General features: G+C 44.4%; 1 protein-coding gene across 8 annotated transcripts in view; it reads right to left on the reverse strand.

Annotated features, from left to right (window-relative positions):
• Positions 1 to 948: 948 nt before the first annotated feature.
• Positions 949 to 16,604, reverse strand: part of NFE2L1 (NFE2 like bZIP transcription factor 1) — a 104,448-nt gene continuing 88,792 nt past the window's right edge. For 5 of the 8 annotated variants that reach the window (XM_089531749.1, XM_089531748.1, XM_089531745.1 and 2 more), the window contains 4 exons: positions 8,295 to 8,510; positions 6,740 to 6,829; positions 5,924 to 6,085; positions 949 to 4,230 (listed from right to left, as the gene is read on the reverse strand). In XM_089531749.1, coding sequence (XP_089387875.1) covers positions 2,908 to 4,230; positions 5,924 to 6,085; positions 6,740 to 6,829; positions 8,295 to 8,510 — 1,791 coding nt within the window. In that variant the 3' untranslated portion in view covers positions 949 to 2,907. Of the gene's footprint in view, positions 4,231 to 5,923; positions 6,086 to 6,739; positions 6,830 to 8,294; positions 8,511 to 8,738; positions 10,088 to 10,114; positions 12,131 to 13,374; positions 13,446 to 16,604 lie in introns of those variants that run through there. The other 3 variants (XM_089531751.1, XM_089531753.1, XM_089531752.1) reach the window with 3 other exon arrangements.

A 16,604-nucleotide genomic window follows, 5' to 3' on the forward strand; every position in this document is an offset into this window, starting at 1 on the left:
ATGGCATCACCATAAGTCAAAAGACGATTTGAAGGCACATGTGCACACACACGTCACTCTAAGGTCTTTTGGAGGGGCAATGTAGCCTTCTAAACCCTGACAGTTACCCACTCGGATGTAGGGATTAGGAATACACTGCAACATTTTGATGTGTACCAAGAATCCCTCATTGACTGTGAGTATCAAAACTATTCACCTTTTTTGCCATTAACTAAATGATCTGAACAGCTGAAGAGGCACATCTTCATCAAAGACTTCTTTTTGAGCATAAGCTTGAATGAGTTATCTTATACACCTGCCATTCTACTCAAATTCAGATTCATTTGAAAACTCCTTATTACAGTACAGAAGGCTGCACAAATGAATAACTCTCTTTCATACAACACAGCCAACATCTCACTTGATTAACACTGTCTCTAGGTAAGCCTCCTTCCTCTGTCCTATTTTTGGAACAGAGTTGGATGACCATTTCACCAGCCTGAGAACTACTCAGACACAATGGAGATAGATACTCAGAGAGGGGAAAGCCAATAAAATGGAGCAGTAGAGCGGACATTGATATGAAAACACAAACAGCCCAAATCAACATACAGAAAGCTGCAAACGTGTTCAAATTAGATGCAACACCAAATCCTTACTTTCCCATGAATATTAGGGGATAGCCTTGGGAAGTCAGAAGAACAGTTTCAAAGAGGAAAGTTTTGTTAGAGGCTGGGCAGAGGTTGTGTTCAGTTACTGTGGCTATTCGACATTGCTAATTCTGTTCACCATAAGAAAGATAACACGTTTTAAAGTAATTTAAGCTGGTAGTCATTATCAAAGTTTGACTTGCGGATGACATACAAGTTGCTGTCAAGCTAGGTTAGGCAACATATAAAATACCTTTTCAGTTCTGTTTGTAAGTGCTGGATGCTTCTTTTAAAGAAAGACGCAAAACAAATTCTGAAATAAGTGAATAAGCCATTTTATTTTTGTCCTGTGCTCGCTCACTCTCTCTCAATCTCTCTCTCAATCTCTCTCTCTCTTTCTCCTTTTCCATAACAGATCATTGAAACCATCCAAAGTAAAACCTCAAAGGGAAATATAAATTAACACATGCACACATCAGGGCTCCATCCTAATCATCCAGCAACCAATTACAGCTCCAACACATTTTGTGCTTCAAGTTTCACGCTGTCAAGTCACAGGAGCAAGAGAGGTGCAAGAGAATCAAACATCAGTTTATTCCTCCACCCACCCACATGCTTCTTGCAAGAAATCATGGCGTTCGGCAAGCAAGATCTACAGAACATCTGGCTGCAAAAAACTACCCTTTGCTGGATAAACAATGCTTCATACCCCCCACAATCTGCTGGAGGATGCCCATTTCAGTGCTATGCTCTCACACGCCATCACATACACAGGACTAACTGGCTGGGGAAAAACCAAAGCCATTAGCTCATCAGTTGCTGGTAAGGTCGGTAATACTCCCAGCTGTGCTATACTGCAAGTTAACAGTTCCGAGGACGGCCTCGGAGCTTGAGGCCAGCTGTGTTCAAGGCACTACCCTCACCCTTCGCCTTATTTTTAAAAAAGAGGGGGGAGGGGGAAGTTGGAATGACACCCAAGGACAGAAGGAAAGCCAGCTGTGGAATCACAGTTAACACATTGAATCTTTTATGGCAGAAAGAACCTTCAGCAGCTTTGATCGTCTCCCTTCTTACCTACATGCATACTACAAGTTCATCCTACAGCCCTACCAGGGGAAGGGGAAATAACACAGGAGCACAGAGTCCTAAAAAAATAAATAAATAAAAATCAAAGTGCCCGTTAAGAAAGGGGCGTGCCACAGATGGCTATTCTCTCAAGACAACATGCCCGCTTTATGGGAACAAAGCCCATTGTGCTGGAGACCAAGTGGCAATGACCACAAACCGTCAGAATCCCACCTGGCTAACTCCCAAGCAGGTGAAGGTGAAGGTGCAACCTTTACAGGTGACCTGTTCATCCCTTGCCACTCAAAGCAGTTTTGCCAAGCCAACCAGTGGAAAAGACAGCACTGTAGCATGCAGTTTTACCATGCACCATCTTGTAATGCATCTAGATGGTGGGCCTAGCATAATGCTGGCTCCTCACTGGAGGCAGTGACATGCTTAGAGAGTTTTCGATTGGTGAGGAGAGGGGTGGTGGGAAGACACATCACCATGGTGATTTATTAACCCTCTCCAGTCTCATCTTCCAAACATGTATGGCTGGTGCTAAAGCACACCAAAAAGGCTATACTCCTTGAATGCAAATCCCTCGCTTTTCTTCAAACTGGAAAGGGTTAAGAAAACATCTCCTCCCTTCCCTCTTCAAGCAAACAATGTCATTTCACCTGTAATCGCTCAGATTTACAAATCTAGGAAGGGATGATGGCAAAGTAATGGTATTCAATCATGCTTTCAAACTGCACACAACCAATGTCAAAACTGGTTCTAAAAAATAAAACCAGCTACCTGAAGTATCCACGTTTTGGAAGTTCAAAGGAAAAAAAATTCTCTTAAGCCTGCTCAATCCACTTAACCATTTTTTCCTTAGAAACAAGAGCCAGCTTTAACAATTCAATTTTTCTATCCTCTGCTGAAACTCACCCCCCTCCCCACACACATATTATGCCAGCTAGTTCCCCCCCCTCCCACAACATTCGGGTTCTAGGCTGCTGGGGGCACAGGTCTTTCCCAACATGCTTTGCCATTCTGCCTCCCAAGACTTGTAGGCCCCCTGCCCAGCAGTCTGCTCCTATACACTGACTGGCAGCTATCATGGTTTGAGAAGATATATTGGATACGAAGGCAGGAAAGTTCCTTCAAATTCTTCAGGGCTCAGCCCTCCTCCAGGATGTCGTTTCAGCAAGTTTTATACTCTCTTGCTGACATTCATTATCTCTCACTTCCTCCTGTCCTTCTGTTTCCTTTCTTGACGCCTGCCCTGCTGTTCAGCCAAAGAGCGTGGTATTAGGATAACACTGCCATCACTGGCGTGTTGTAGGGCATACTGATTTGGGGAGTAGGGCTGGCCATTCTCATCACGCAGGCGGCCAAACACCTCCTGGTAAAGGCTCTGCACCTTTTGCTTCATCTGGCGAATGGACCTGAGGAACTCCACCTTCTCCCTGAGCAGCTTTGACTTGTCTCTCTGCAAATCCTCCACATCCCGTTCTAGGTTGAGGATAGTGTCCAGCTTTCTCTTACGACAATTCTGAGCAGCCATCTTGTTCTTGCCTCGCCTCCTGATGTCTCGAATCAAACTCAGCTGGGCTTCACTTAACTGGTATTTGGATAGAAGTTCATTGAATTCCTCCACAGGCAAGTTGATGATCTTCTCGTTGGGAAAAGGAATCTTCATAGCTCGGGCTCGGTGTTCATCACGACTCATCTGCTTCTCCAGAAACTCTGCCTGCTTATCCTTGGCACTCTTCTTACCCATGCTGGGTGGCTTCTGGTCATCAGTATCTAAGGTCTCAGGGACCATGTTGTAAGTATGGTTGTGACCCACATGCTCCAGATAAGGCAGATATTGCAGCTGAGAAGGATTCTGGTAACTCATCCGACAGAACTTACTGTACTCTGGCTGATACCCAACAGCCCCTTCAGCATCTTCAAAATCCACATTTTCAGAGTCTGAATTGTAGCCCACAGCACCTTCCTCAGAAAAGGAGGAAGAGGCTGAAGAAGAAGAAGATGATGATGATGTTTCTGAACTACTGAGAGAAGCAGGGCTGTGACTTGAGTCCAAGGAGAGCCCTGAGTCTGAATCAAACTCCTCCTTCAGGCGGGAGGCCTGCACTGGATTGAAGCCTTCTTCAATAGCCAAGTCCATCAAACTGATCTCATCTAACATGGCTTCATCCAAGAGTCCTCCAAGAGGATCAGGGAGTTCAGACCCAGATGTTTCATTTATAGTAGCATTTAAGTGAGAAGGAAAGAAGATGCCACTCAAGTTGGTAGAGCCAAATGTGGTGTTAAAACCTGTAGAGTTGTCAGGGACCAGCTGCAACAAAGCTGAACTGCCAGCCATAGAAGGGGTTTCCATCTCAGAGGTGAACAGAGAAGGGAAGTCTTGTCCACAGCTGCCCAGTGAAGCCTGATGCAGGCTGACATTCTGGTTGATAGGGGTGGATGGGGCAAGGCTGTAGTTGGATGTCAGGACGTCTTCACTTGTGCTGTTGTACAGGGTCTCTGCAACTGCTGTGCTGTTCACCTCCATACCCTGAAAAGGAAACTGATATTTTCAGACTCCAAATGTCTTTTTTCCCTATGCTGTTTCATGAACAAAGAAGTGCCCAAAGCAAGACTCAAACAGAGGATCTCAAGGGCATCAAAAGCAATATCTCCTACTCCAAAATTAGACTGTGGAAGGATAGGTACATTAGTATGTATGGAACATCCCTTGTCTTAAATGCAAACAATATTAGGGCAAGTGCCTTATTTTGCAACCATATAAGGAATTCCACACCAGGGACTTTGACAATCAAACACAATGCTTACTGACAATCACCTTCCATCTATTAAGAAATCAACTGTAAGGACTGCCTAGACATTACTACGGCAGGCTATGATCCCTATCAATACAATGCTTCTGTATGTTGTCTGGCCCTCGCCTTCCCTCCAACCTTGGCAAAGCAAAAATACACTGGATACATTACAGGTATATATTATATATATTATATATTACAGGTTGAGTCTCCTTTATCCAAAATACTTGAAACAAGAAGTGTTTTGGGTTTTTTTCTGATTTTGGAATATTTGCATATACGTAATGAGATATATTGGAGCTGGGACCCAAGTCTAAACATAATTCGTTTATGTTTCTTGTATACTTTTTATACATAGCATATCAATTTTATACATAATATTTTTAATAATTTTGTGCATGAAAGAAAGTTTGCGTACGCTGAATCATCTGAAAGCAAAGGTGTCAGTATTTCAGCCTGTGGAAGATTCTGGAGTATTTTAAGCTTCCGGATAAGGAATATTCAACCTGTATAGCAAACAGGTTTAGAAAGGGTTTTTTTTTTTTTGGTGGGGGGTATTCCTGAGTGAGGGAGATGCTGAAATTTGTAGCCCCCAAAATAAATGTTGCAAGCTCTTTATACAGGGACAGAAAATCAAGCTCCATGAAGCAGTGTCGCCTGACGAAGCCCAAACAGCAGTGATGAAAAACACGTATAGGGTAAAAAAGAAGCAGTGCTGATAAATCTCACTAGCAGGTTGTGGGCAGCTGGGGCTTTGAAATAGATTCAGTGGCAAAACAGTGCTGAAATCTGTTCCTCAGAGTTTCTCACGATGATGACTACTAGAGCACATGATCCAGATGCTGCACTGCTGTAGATAGGATGGAATTGTCCTTCAGGCTGCACTGGTCATGGGGTGTAGTGTTATTACTTTTATTTGGGTGTCCCCTGCAGTAAATGATTCACACTACCTCCACCCTACTACTTTGCAGGCAGTTATATGAAGGGATGTCTGTTTAGCTTCTGAGGAGTAAAAGTAGAAATCAGTGGCTTTTAGGGTCCTTCCAGTTCTGCATTTCAATGTTTTCCACTTCATACTGAATGATCCGTATAAATGTTACAATCTATTTCATCCTTCTTTGTGTTATTTTAGGAAATAAACTACCAAGAGCATAAAGATTTTTCTACATCAGGGGAAATCTAATTAACATTCTACTTATATTTGCCAGAGATCTTAAAAACTTATGACCAAGCCCTGGAAGAAATTAAATGCTGATACAAGGTGCATGGTGCAATCAATTCAACACCACTTTCACTGAAAAGGCCTGCACTGCTTATGTGAAGCAGACACAATCAGGACAAAGACATAGTAAACCCACTTGACAGAGCAGGACAAACAGTGGAGGGCCAGTAAAAAGCAGCCTGCGAAGGTAAGTCAACCCTCCTCACCTGTGTTTCCATGATAGACATGAGGTCCTGCCACTGCTGCTCCAGATCAAAGGGCAACTCTGTGTCTGTCAGAAGAGGAGACAGGAGCCCATCTGGCACAATGGATGTCCCGTTTTCACTAGGCAGAGCTTCAGTTAGACTGGGGACATCTGCAGCTGGAAACTGAAGCAAAGCGGGGTTAGTTCACAACGGCAAAGCATCAAAAATGAACAGGTCAATTTTTATTCCTTTCCATTTATGAATCTCCCATGCTCGAGTCACTGGTGCAGCTTTCATAGTGCCCTCTGGCTCAAAGTCCCCTTCCATCCACAGTTATCAGAGACTCTGTGACGGCAAGAATGGTTTGTCAATGGAACCAACTGCCTAGAAAGGTTGTGAGTTCTCTTTCTGTGGACAACTTCAAAAATAGGGTGGACAACTACCTGCTGGGGATGCTATAGCTGAAGATCCTGCAGGTGGTGGTTGGACTCAATGGCCTTTGCAGCCCCTTCCAACTCTATGACTTTACAGCACTGAGGAAGGTTGTTAAGTTGCATTGCTATGCTTGATACAAAGAAGGCTTCTTTCTCATTTGGAAGTATTTACCAAGTTCAGTCAACAAAGCCCCACACCATCAAACAGGCAGGGCCTTGGATTTTAACACAACCAGCTCACTGGTTAACTTTGGAAATGTCCCTGAGAGCAGAACCCATGCCACAAGGTTATTGCAAGGACATGTGATTAAGACTGTCGCATCTATTTCTGTACTAAAAATTAAGCAAAATTATTAACGCTAAGCAGTTCATCTTCATTTTCCAAGCACCTATATACACCAACCTCCGAATTCTCCCCAAAGGGAAATGTCGCTTCCAACAACCTAAGGCACTCCTCCAAGGACAAGGCTGTCTGGTCCTCAACCCCACGCACCTGGAAGAGACAAAGAGCATTTTATTGCATTATGGCAGCCAGGAAGGTCATCTTTTAATACAAAATGCAACTTAGGTTTCCCATAATTTTTACTGCATGTGTTCATCTTTACTCTGCCCTTTTTTCTTCACTATATTTTCTTAAAGTACTAAACATGCCAGTATGATACTCATCTTAAACTGAAATTGAATCAGGATCCTGTGTCCATTTAAAGGCCAACAGTCTAGTCCAATCTTTGGTCCTCCATTTGTTTTGGACTTCAGATCCCAAAAGCCCCGGCCCACAGTCAATTTGGCCAACAATCAGGAATTATGGAGTTGAAATCCAAAACATATGGAGGACAAAATGTTGGAAGCCACTGATCTAGTCCAATCCATAGCCTTTCCAACATCTTACACCCAAGCTCCTTAGCCCCACATCCCAACTTCCTTATATTCAATTGTGTCCCTTTGGCCTTGTGTTGACCCTGCCTTTTCTGACCAAACTCTGGCAAAAGTCCAAAAGCTGCAATCAAGATACATCTCACAGATGGAAATGCTGTGGTGCAGAATTAGAAAAATCCCACAAAAAGGGGGAAAGAGCATGGTTTGCAATGGCTGCTTCCATAAGGATGCTTTATGAGCAGCATGAAAATTGTGGGTTGGGTCAACCATTCCAAAACCTGTCACTTGCCCAGTGGGTTACAGGAAGGGTAACAAAACAACCCTTCCACACAGCTAGTGCAGCATGGTTACAGAGAAAACTGATGGGATTGCCATTAGCCCAAGTATTCAGGAAACTTGTAGTAGCCACCTATAGGAACCTCAAAGCCACCCAAGTCCAATGAATTAAGATGCTACTTGTTTTGATTGCTTATTGCAGTCTACTGAAAAGGCTCAGACAGAGTGGGTTAATATGCAAGAAACAGTTATATATAAAAACCCAAAGAAATAAAACCCATAATGAGACACACAAAAACTGAGGGGACCACCTTATTTCTCAAGTGAAGGGAGGATAGGGAAAGCCAGGACACTAAAAAAAATAATAATAATCAGAGGATGGTTGCTTCAGGGAGAAGCAAGGAAATACCTTGCAAAAAACAGGAGGCAAAGGGGCACAGACTAAGCCATTTAACCAAGCAACCAAATGTAACTAATACCTCTGCATTCAAATCCAATACAGAGTGAAGCAGCCTTGTTGGCTTCATGAACAGGTACATCACTGAGCATCTTTATTCCAAGAGTAGTCCTCTTCAAAGCTCTGGAGGATATTTGCTAGCATTGCAGCCTCTGCCCTCACTTTTCCCCTTGAGAAACGAATCTTTCACTCCAAGATCTACCCAAGCATGCAGCCAATCAGAGACAGCTGCAGGTCTCCCTTCTCTGCTGCTGGGCAGCAATGGAGACTAGTCCAAGAATGGTGGGAAAAGAAATTGGCCTACTCCACCCAATTTACCCTTCCCTTCTCACTCCTTTTTTCTTTTTACCTGGGCAGGGAAGCTCTCCCCTGTCTCGCCATCCACTAGCAAGGCCCTGTCAGCGATGTTGCCCCCACTGCTTCTCCAGCCATCCCCACACTCCTCCCCGTTATTTGGTTCTTTGTCCACTTCGTTCTCTTTCTGGCGGTGGCTGTAGTCAAAAATCTCACGCCCAGCTCCAAGGTCAATATCCTGTCTCCACAGGATGTCAATTAAATCAATGTCCTATAAGAAAAGAAAAGAAAAGATAAAAGATAAAAGAAAAGAAAAGAAAAGAAAAGAAAGGGGGGAATAACTATGATTCATCCATTCATCAAAAAACCCTACTCTGGAAGATGTCCTTGCCTGTAAAAACCCACAGCTGGAACATCTCCAGCTCCCCTGCAATCCAAAGACCAGCATAACTTCATCCTCTTCATGATATACACACCATCACCATTTGACCCTTCTCACCTCCAAGTGCTGCCCTTCATTCCGAGTGGGGTGCGGCCCCACCTCTTTGGCTCCTTTCCTGGACCACCCCTGTTGCCGTGGGGGTCCAGATACCTTCCCCCCACCTACAGCCATTCTGCACTGGGAACTTGCCAAGAGCGGCTCTGCAAAGAGGCTGCTCCGGGGCACAGACCGGGAACTCCATGAACAGCAACAGAGCTGTCTCCTCCTCACTGCCCATGCTACGCAGCAGCAGTGCTCTGTCCAGGCAGGAGGAAGTCTGCAGCTTTAACTGCTCAGACGGCTGGGTGGCTGGCTGGCTGGCTGGACGCGGGAGGGAGGGCCAATTGTCATTCTGGATTGCTGCTCCATAGCGGGCTTGCATCAGCCTGTGGTGCCATTCTAGGTATTTGCATAAAGGGGTGGGGATTCTCTGCATTTTCAGCCACCTGATGCAACTCGAGAACCCAGCCTGCCATGCGTGCTAAGCCTTGCCAGCTCCCCTTGCTCCAGACAGCCCATTTGACTACCTTAACCAGCCCTTCAGACTGAAAGCAACCATCTTCTGAGCATACCCTTAAAATCTCTGCCCTATTCCAACCGCAAAGCAGTGTCCAGCCCTCATCCGGACCAGAGGGCAGACATGCCTTTCCCTTTGGAATGCCACCTCCCTTTAAACACCCCCTCCCCTGCACAATGTCCTGCACATTTTTTTCTCCACAAGACAGGCCTCTCCCAAAGCCAACCCACCCCCAGGCTATATTTATTCGCATACTGCAGGAGTGTCTTCCTTTCACCCAGGCCCTGCCCTGGATCTGCCAGCCACAGACAGATGCCTCCTCACCCTGGGGAGATACAAACATTTATTTTCTTTTAGTGTTACAAGGAAGCCTGCAGTTGTCAAGGGCCTTTACTTGGGGCCCCACCCCTCCACATTTCTAATTCCCACAGAACACAGATACCCCCCCTACTCACACAAATCCCATACTATTCATACAGAGGAAGCAATGAGAACCAGAATTTTGGATACTATACATATTAATTTTAGATTGTTGCTTCTTTCTACCAAGTAAGAACCGAACAAACTTAAGTGCCTCCTTTTCAGAGCCTGCAGAATAAAAAACTGAACGGTGTGCTGATCTGCCCTCATCCCCACCCATTCAATGTCAAGAGCTGTTGCTGTTCTATCTAGCTATGCTATTTGGAATTATCCCTGTCTTCAACACCTCTGTGCTGAATGCTAATTCTAGTGTCACCCTCAGTTACTGGTTAAATATTTCAGGCCTGACTGACAGAACAATCTTTTCCCTATTACCTCTTTTAAATTCTGGTCTCCCATTATGGCTACCCCTGAAGTCATAAATGCTCTACCAGGACCAAGACAGTCAGAGACCCACCTGGATTCCATCTCCTTCTTCTGCTTTGCTATTCATTACATTTGCTAATGATGACTTTAGGTATCTCTTTCTCCTATCCCACAAGGGAATCCTTCTTCCAGGGGGGATCTGATCCAAATGGGTATCCTCACTGAGAATGCTTCTGCCCTCTACCATTTTCCTGTAATAACCAAATGCCCATACAATGTAGGAACTCTAATTGATGTTGCTGTTTTATTCATTTACCCACATTATTTACGTCCTGAGATGATGTGATGGAGTGGACAGGGTTTGCACACCGCACTATCGTCTCCTCACCAAAGGGCCCGCCTCTACTCGCCCTATCTTTTATGGTGTTGCAGGCCGGGAGACCTGTATGAATCAATGACACTATGACTCTTCTCCCACACTACAATCCAATCATCTCAATTGCCTGTTCCTTCTTACAGATATCACCCCATAGTAAACCTCTGCCCTGATTCCTCCCTTCATCTACAAGGATCACTTAGCTCAAAAATATTCTGCACAGGGCTCTTTCCACAACCAAAACAAAACAGCCACAGAATTGAGGTCTATGCCTACTGTCCCTCACTCCTCCCAGACTAATCTGTGTGGTGCGGCCATCATGTTATATACACTCCCATTTCCCCCTTCTCTCACAGCCTGCACCTCATCAAGGGAATAAATATCATAATTACTGCCCACTGCAGATCCTTTAAGTGCAAGGTGGCTGCTGGGGAGAGATGTGGCTTGGCCTAACCTCAAGCAGGCAGGCGTAAGTGGTGAGAAAAGGGTTAAAAGGAAGAGATACCTTTCTCATGTCCCCAGCTGCTGCTCCCAGAGCTGTCCACCCAGATCATGGTCTATGTCGAGAGCAGATTCCAGGCGAGCAGAGCTGGGTGACCCAGGCAGGGTGCCGGACAGACATCTCTCATTTCAGTTAGCAGTTGCTCTTTTTTTTTTTTTTTTTTGGCAGGCTTGTCAGCTGCCCCTGAGTTGTTTGGAAGCCCCCTTCCCTGCCAGCATGTGACCCACAGGTGCTGTGCTACAGCCAGCCCTCCTCCCTCCCCTGTTCCAGCATGAGATCCAATCCTCTGCTCTTCTCTGCTTGGAGCTGAGAGAGGAGTTCCGGCGAATCCCCACCCCCTGCTCAATGCCCAAGCTGCAGAGGTGGAATCCCCACCCCATGTGCCGTGCTGAGGCTGCAGCGAGGAGGAGATGGGCAGACAACACCCCCCTGCCCTCCCCTCCCCGGTTACCTAGGCTGCAGCCGGAGCCAATCCCCTCCCCCAGGTCACCGCGGAGGATGCAGAGGGAGCCAGGCTCCGCCCTGTGCTGGTTACCTAGGCTGCAGAAAGAGCCAATCCCCTGCCTCTGGTCCCTGCTGAGGATGCAGGGGAAAGAGCTCCTCCTTGTCCTCGTGAGCCAGGATGCGAAGATGAGGGCCAATGGGCTTGGCGTCCCTGCCACCCCGCCCAGGTCGCCCTGGGAGCTGCAGCAGGGTTTGGGCCTCTTGTCTCCTTGAGAAGCTCCCACGCCAGGCTGCCCCACCCAAGCCAGGCAGGGATGCTGTCGATGAGGGTGGTGGTGGTGGTGCAGCAGCGGAAAGGACGGGACCGTTTTGTTCCTAATGCAGAATGTTACTTGAGGCAGAGGCCTCGCAGCAGCACATACCTCCTTCATTCTTGCCCAGCTGAAGTTTGCTCAAAGATGTCAGTAAGAGAGGAGGTGGGGTCCTCCTAACATCCCTACATCCACTCATAGGTCATCCACAGGCTACAAAAAGAATCAAAGGAGGGCAATGTGAAGTCAAAGGCCTTCATGGACAGCATCCGTAGTTTTTAGTGGGTTTTTCAGGCTATGTGGTCAATATGTTCTGGAAGAGTTTATTCCTGACGTTTCGCAGCATCTGTGGCTGGCATCTTCAGAGATTCTCTTCCATGCCAGCCACAGATCCTGGCAAAATGTCAGGATTAAACTCTTCTAGAAGCCCGCCACACACTAAAATGAGCTGCTTTGGGCAGTATCCTTGTCCAGAATTTTTGCTCCTTCTTTTCGTCTCCCCTGACGTTATCCAAACATCTCCCCCCCCCCTTTTTATCAACCTAAATTTCACCTGCTTTTTACAGACAAATGGGAAGGAGAAAGGAAAAGCTTAGGAGGCTGGGCAATAGAAGGTTCAAAGAATGAAAGTAAAAGACCTAAAAACAACTCTGTCTTCTACAACCAGGAACTGGAGCTTCTACAAAGTCTCTCGGCCCAATTGCTGGTCATAATGGGACTTTCTGCTTTATAACTTCCAAGGAAAGTGGGATAGGAGAATGGCACTAGAGGTGGTAATAAATTCTGACTCTCTTAATTCAAATTCAGCATCACCACACCACTAAGCAATTTGGTATGCTTCACAATGGACGCATGGGCAAAACCTATACTATTAAAAAAGAAATAAGCTTCATTGGGTTGCTGGAACTGGGAAGTGGGGGGGCAGTGAGAACCAAAGGCCTGTCTTACATATCCACATGCAGAGAATCAGAGAAAAGCAAGAAACACGACACATGAATTACCCATGGAGCTGACCCCTGCGTCTTGTTTCTTCTGCATTTAGAACACAGTAAATATTAAGATGGATAGGGGAAAGTAGGAGGAAGACTCTCACCCTGGCAGTTTTAAAGAACAGACCAGGTGTGTTCAAATATATGTAAACATTGGCAGTCATACCTACTAATATACTTATTAGCTTTTACCTCCTGGTTCCTGGAGTGAAAGGATGGAAGGAGCTGGGCAGGAATGATGTAGGTATGCACAACTGTGAAGTCTCTGCCTTAAATAACATTCTGCATTAAGAGCAAAACATTCTAATCCACACCCTGAAGATAACAAAGCAAATCTACTTCTAATTGCCCAAGATAAGTTGCCCAATTTATTATCTCTTGAATTTTTGTAAATGCCATGCAAAATAATCCATCCAGAAAAATAGCTCACATCCTCTGACATCCCCAGAATTGCCCCACATTTTCCAGGATAACTTTGCAGACCTAAGAGTCAAACTAGGGTTGGTTCAGCATCCTTAGAAGAAAGTGGGGATTTCTGGGATACTAAATTCTAAGTACAATTCCAATTCCTGAAACTGTACAATGCATACAAATTTCGCAATGCCTGGAAAAATATCAAGCATTTTTATACAGCAGGGGGAAGTAGACAGCCAGGGTGGCATTAGAGAAAGGCTTGCTAAATTCATAAATGCTGTTGCTAGTGTTATATTTGCCAGTACAATCATATACCTGAGATTTCTTCAGACCCACTGTTCGAAGTTTGCTCAAGGAGCTCAGTAAAAGTGGAGTGGGGTCACCCTAACATCCCTACATCCACTCATAGGTCATCCATAGTCTACAAAAAGAATAAAACAAGGACACTTAATGTTGACATAGATACCCTCAATTGCTCAAAATGGCTCACATACATTATCTACTGCTAGAGCATTTGAGGCTTTTTATAATCATAGAGTTGCAAGAGACCACAAGGGCCATCCAGTCCAACCCCCTGCCATGCAGGAACTCACAATCAAAGCATCCCCAACAGATGGCCACCAGCCTGTTTAAAAACCTCCAAAGAAGGAGACTCCACCACACTCCAAGGGAATGTGTTCTACTGCTGAACAGCTCTCACGGTCAGGAAGTTCCTCCTAATGCTTAAGTAGAATTTCTTTTCCTGTAGCTTCCATCCACTGTTCTGGGATTTTAGGGTGCAATTCTATATACATTTTGCTGTGAATGAGTTCCTTTATTCCATGGGTCTCACATTTGGGTAGAAATTCACAGGACTGCACAATTTGTGGGTGGATGTGGAACAGGATATGAAAAGAGTACAGTATGTGGAGAAAGTGAAGTTTCTCTCTTGCACCCATCAACACTAGAACTCATAGCTATCCAATGAAAACTGATCTGCAATAGTTAAGAGAAAGGACCTCATCACAACACACATAACTGATTTACAGAAACATAGTAATGGTCACTGCTTAAGCAGCTTTAAAGGGAAATTGTCTAGACAAGCTCATACAGAATAACCATTGTTATTATTAGGTCTATTAGTCAAGGAACACCTAAGTTCAGAGGCACTATGGAACAAACTACTAGCTGCTGAGACAGTAATAGCAGCAGGGGCATGTTGCTTTCATGGCTTGCTTCTAGATTTTCTGGAAGATACTGTCAGAAAGAGTATACTGGGCTAGATAGACATGTGCTGGTCAGATCTCAGTAGTCCTTACAGTCAGCCCGGAAGATAGATCTACCAAGATAGAGAGATCATGTCTTGATGTAGTCACCTAACAGTTTCATAACTGATCCAAGATTTGAACAAAGAGAAATATTAGCAACTTCTGTGCCAGATTTTATACAACTGCTCATCCAACCTTACCTGCCATTTTGTCAGGTAACAATCCTGGCCTTCACAGGCTGTTCCTTCTGGAGTGGAGGACAGATGCCTCTCTACCCTTTGGGAAGGGAATGCACTGTTTTTGGCTCACCAAGAGTTTGGGAGGGTAGGACAAGTATACGAGGAGGAAGATGTGAATGTCTCTCCACACCTTCCTTTCCACAGGCAGTGGTGACAAATTTGATAGCAGGGCAACTTACATACTTGAAGGAGTCATATTTTGCCTTTACAAAGCATGTGGGGTTGATAGGTTGCCAATACATGTTCTAGAATGCATGTTAAATAATAGAATGGAAGGTGTGTTTGGATGAGTAATCGTATAAAATCTGGCATAGGCGCTGCTACCATTTGTCCTGGTTCAGTCTTCCTAGCTCAGTTTCACTTAAATCACTGTAAGCAAATTCTTGCCCTCTCTTCTTAGGAATAGATGTGGATAGATGTATGTTCTACTCTGCATCAGAACTGACCATAGTGGATGCAGCCACCAGTTATGAATTAGTTATAAAATTTTCATTGCACATCTAACAACTGTATATGGAAAGCTGGTCAATTGTAGCCTATAGAGTCAGTTAATTAATCATGGTCAGTTTACTTGTAATAACAATTTATGGATAATCATGTAGGGTCACCACATTGTCATCCCATTTTTATCCAATCTTAAACAAGATTGTGGTTTAGAAAATGGAAATGGAGCTGGGAATTAACATGGGTGGAAAACCTGATGGCAAAAAAATAATAATCTCATGAACAGATATTACCATGAAAAAGGATGATACTGAACAATCTCCTGATCTCCAGGGGCCCATCATGATCACATGTTTGAAGGCAAGTTGCCATACAGTTGTTTGAGAGACTAAAGGGCAAGAACAAGTCCCAACAGAAGAAGCCAAGTACAGTACTAGTTCATTTATTAAATTCATACGCCATTGTTCTACAGGAAAACGCACTCAACATCACCAACATTGTTAAAGTCAAGTAGGAATCAATACAATGAAAACATTAAAAAGTGATTTGGATGACAAATTTATGACACCACTGCTGTAAAGTCACAGGGCAAGTTCTTGACTTTCAACACTTAGTTTTGCCATCCAAACATTTGTTGTTAAACTTCCTTGAACTGACCCGACTCATGGTCTGACCTGAGGATAAAACATCATATTCATCCACACAAAAAAAGGAAGAAAAAAGAAAAGAAGACCCAGTAGCACCTTTGAGACTAACCTGAAAAAAAAAAAATCTAGCATAGGCTTTGATGGATACAGATCTCTTCCAAGTGGTTTCAGCAATTCTTACTATAGGATTCTGAACAGGATTCCATAAATAGGTCTGGATAACTTCCACTGCCATAAAAATATGATGCCAATATCTGATGGCAGCATTTTTCAATCCTCATAGGAACTTTTTTCTAAAACAGGATCCTGTTTTTCAGGATCCTTAGGCCCCCTAAGACTTGATTCTGGAACATTTGTTAAGAGATGATCTAACCATTAGCTTTCAGAGGCAAGCCTAAAGTACTCTAGTGGCAATAGGGCTTCTCTATGCTTGGAACATGGGAGAGGTAAAAAGAGGCTAATAGCACCCCCCAAGAGGCTTTGGGCCACTAATGGCTGTTTGAGAAACAAAGTTGAAAAAACAACTGAGCCCCAAAACCTTAGGGGACTAAACATGGGGGAGTCCACAGGGAGATAGGGCTGCCACCCCAAATCCTGCAAGTTGCCTTTGATTGAGATAAAATGTTTCTTATTCTAAGGGCAACCATTCAGCATGAGTTCACATCTACCTTTTCTCAGGGATGTCTGGTCAGCCTAAAGTAAATGGTCAGACCAAAGTAGATCTACTCTCAAAGCAGTCATATTCCAATATAGTGAAAGACAGACTTAGCCCCACCTGCCCACAAAACACTACCACTGTTAAAAATAAAAACTAAAGCATTTCATCATTTTTACTGTCCAAGCAATAGTGCTGAGCCTTTGATCTAACCTTTTCACAACCTCCGAGTCGCATCCTTTCACAGACAACGATTGCAACGCGTCCCACTACCATATAAATGTAGTCAAGTCAGATAATGGGGTCTTAAACA

Source organism: Sceloporus occidentalis, unplaced genomic scaffold, assembly GCF_023333645.1.
Source record: "Sceloporus occidentalis isolate IW3139 unplaced genomic scaffold, rSceOcc1.0.p SCAF_7, whole genome shotgun sequence".
Lineage (NCBI taxonomy): Eukaryota > Metazoa > Chordata > Lepidosauria > Squamata > Phrynosomatidae > Sceloporus > Sceloporus occidentalis.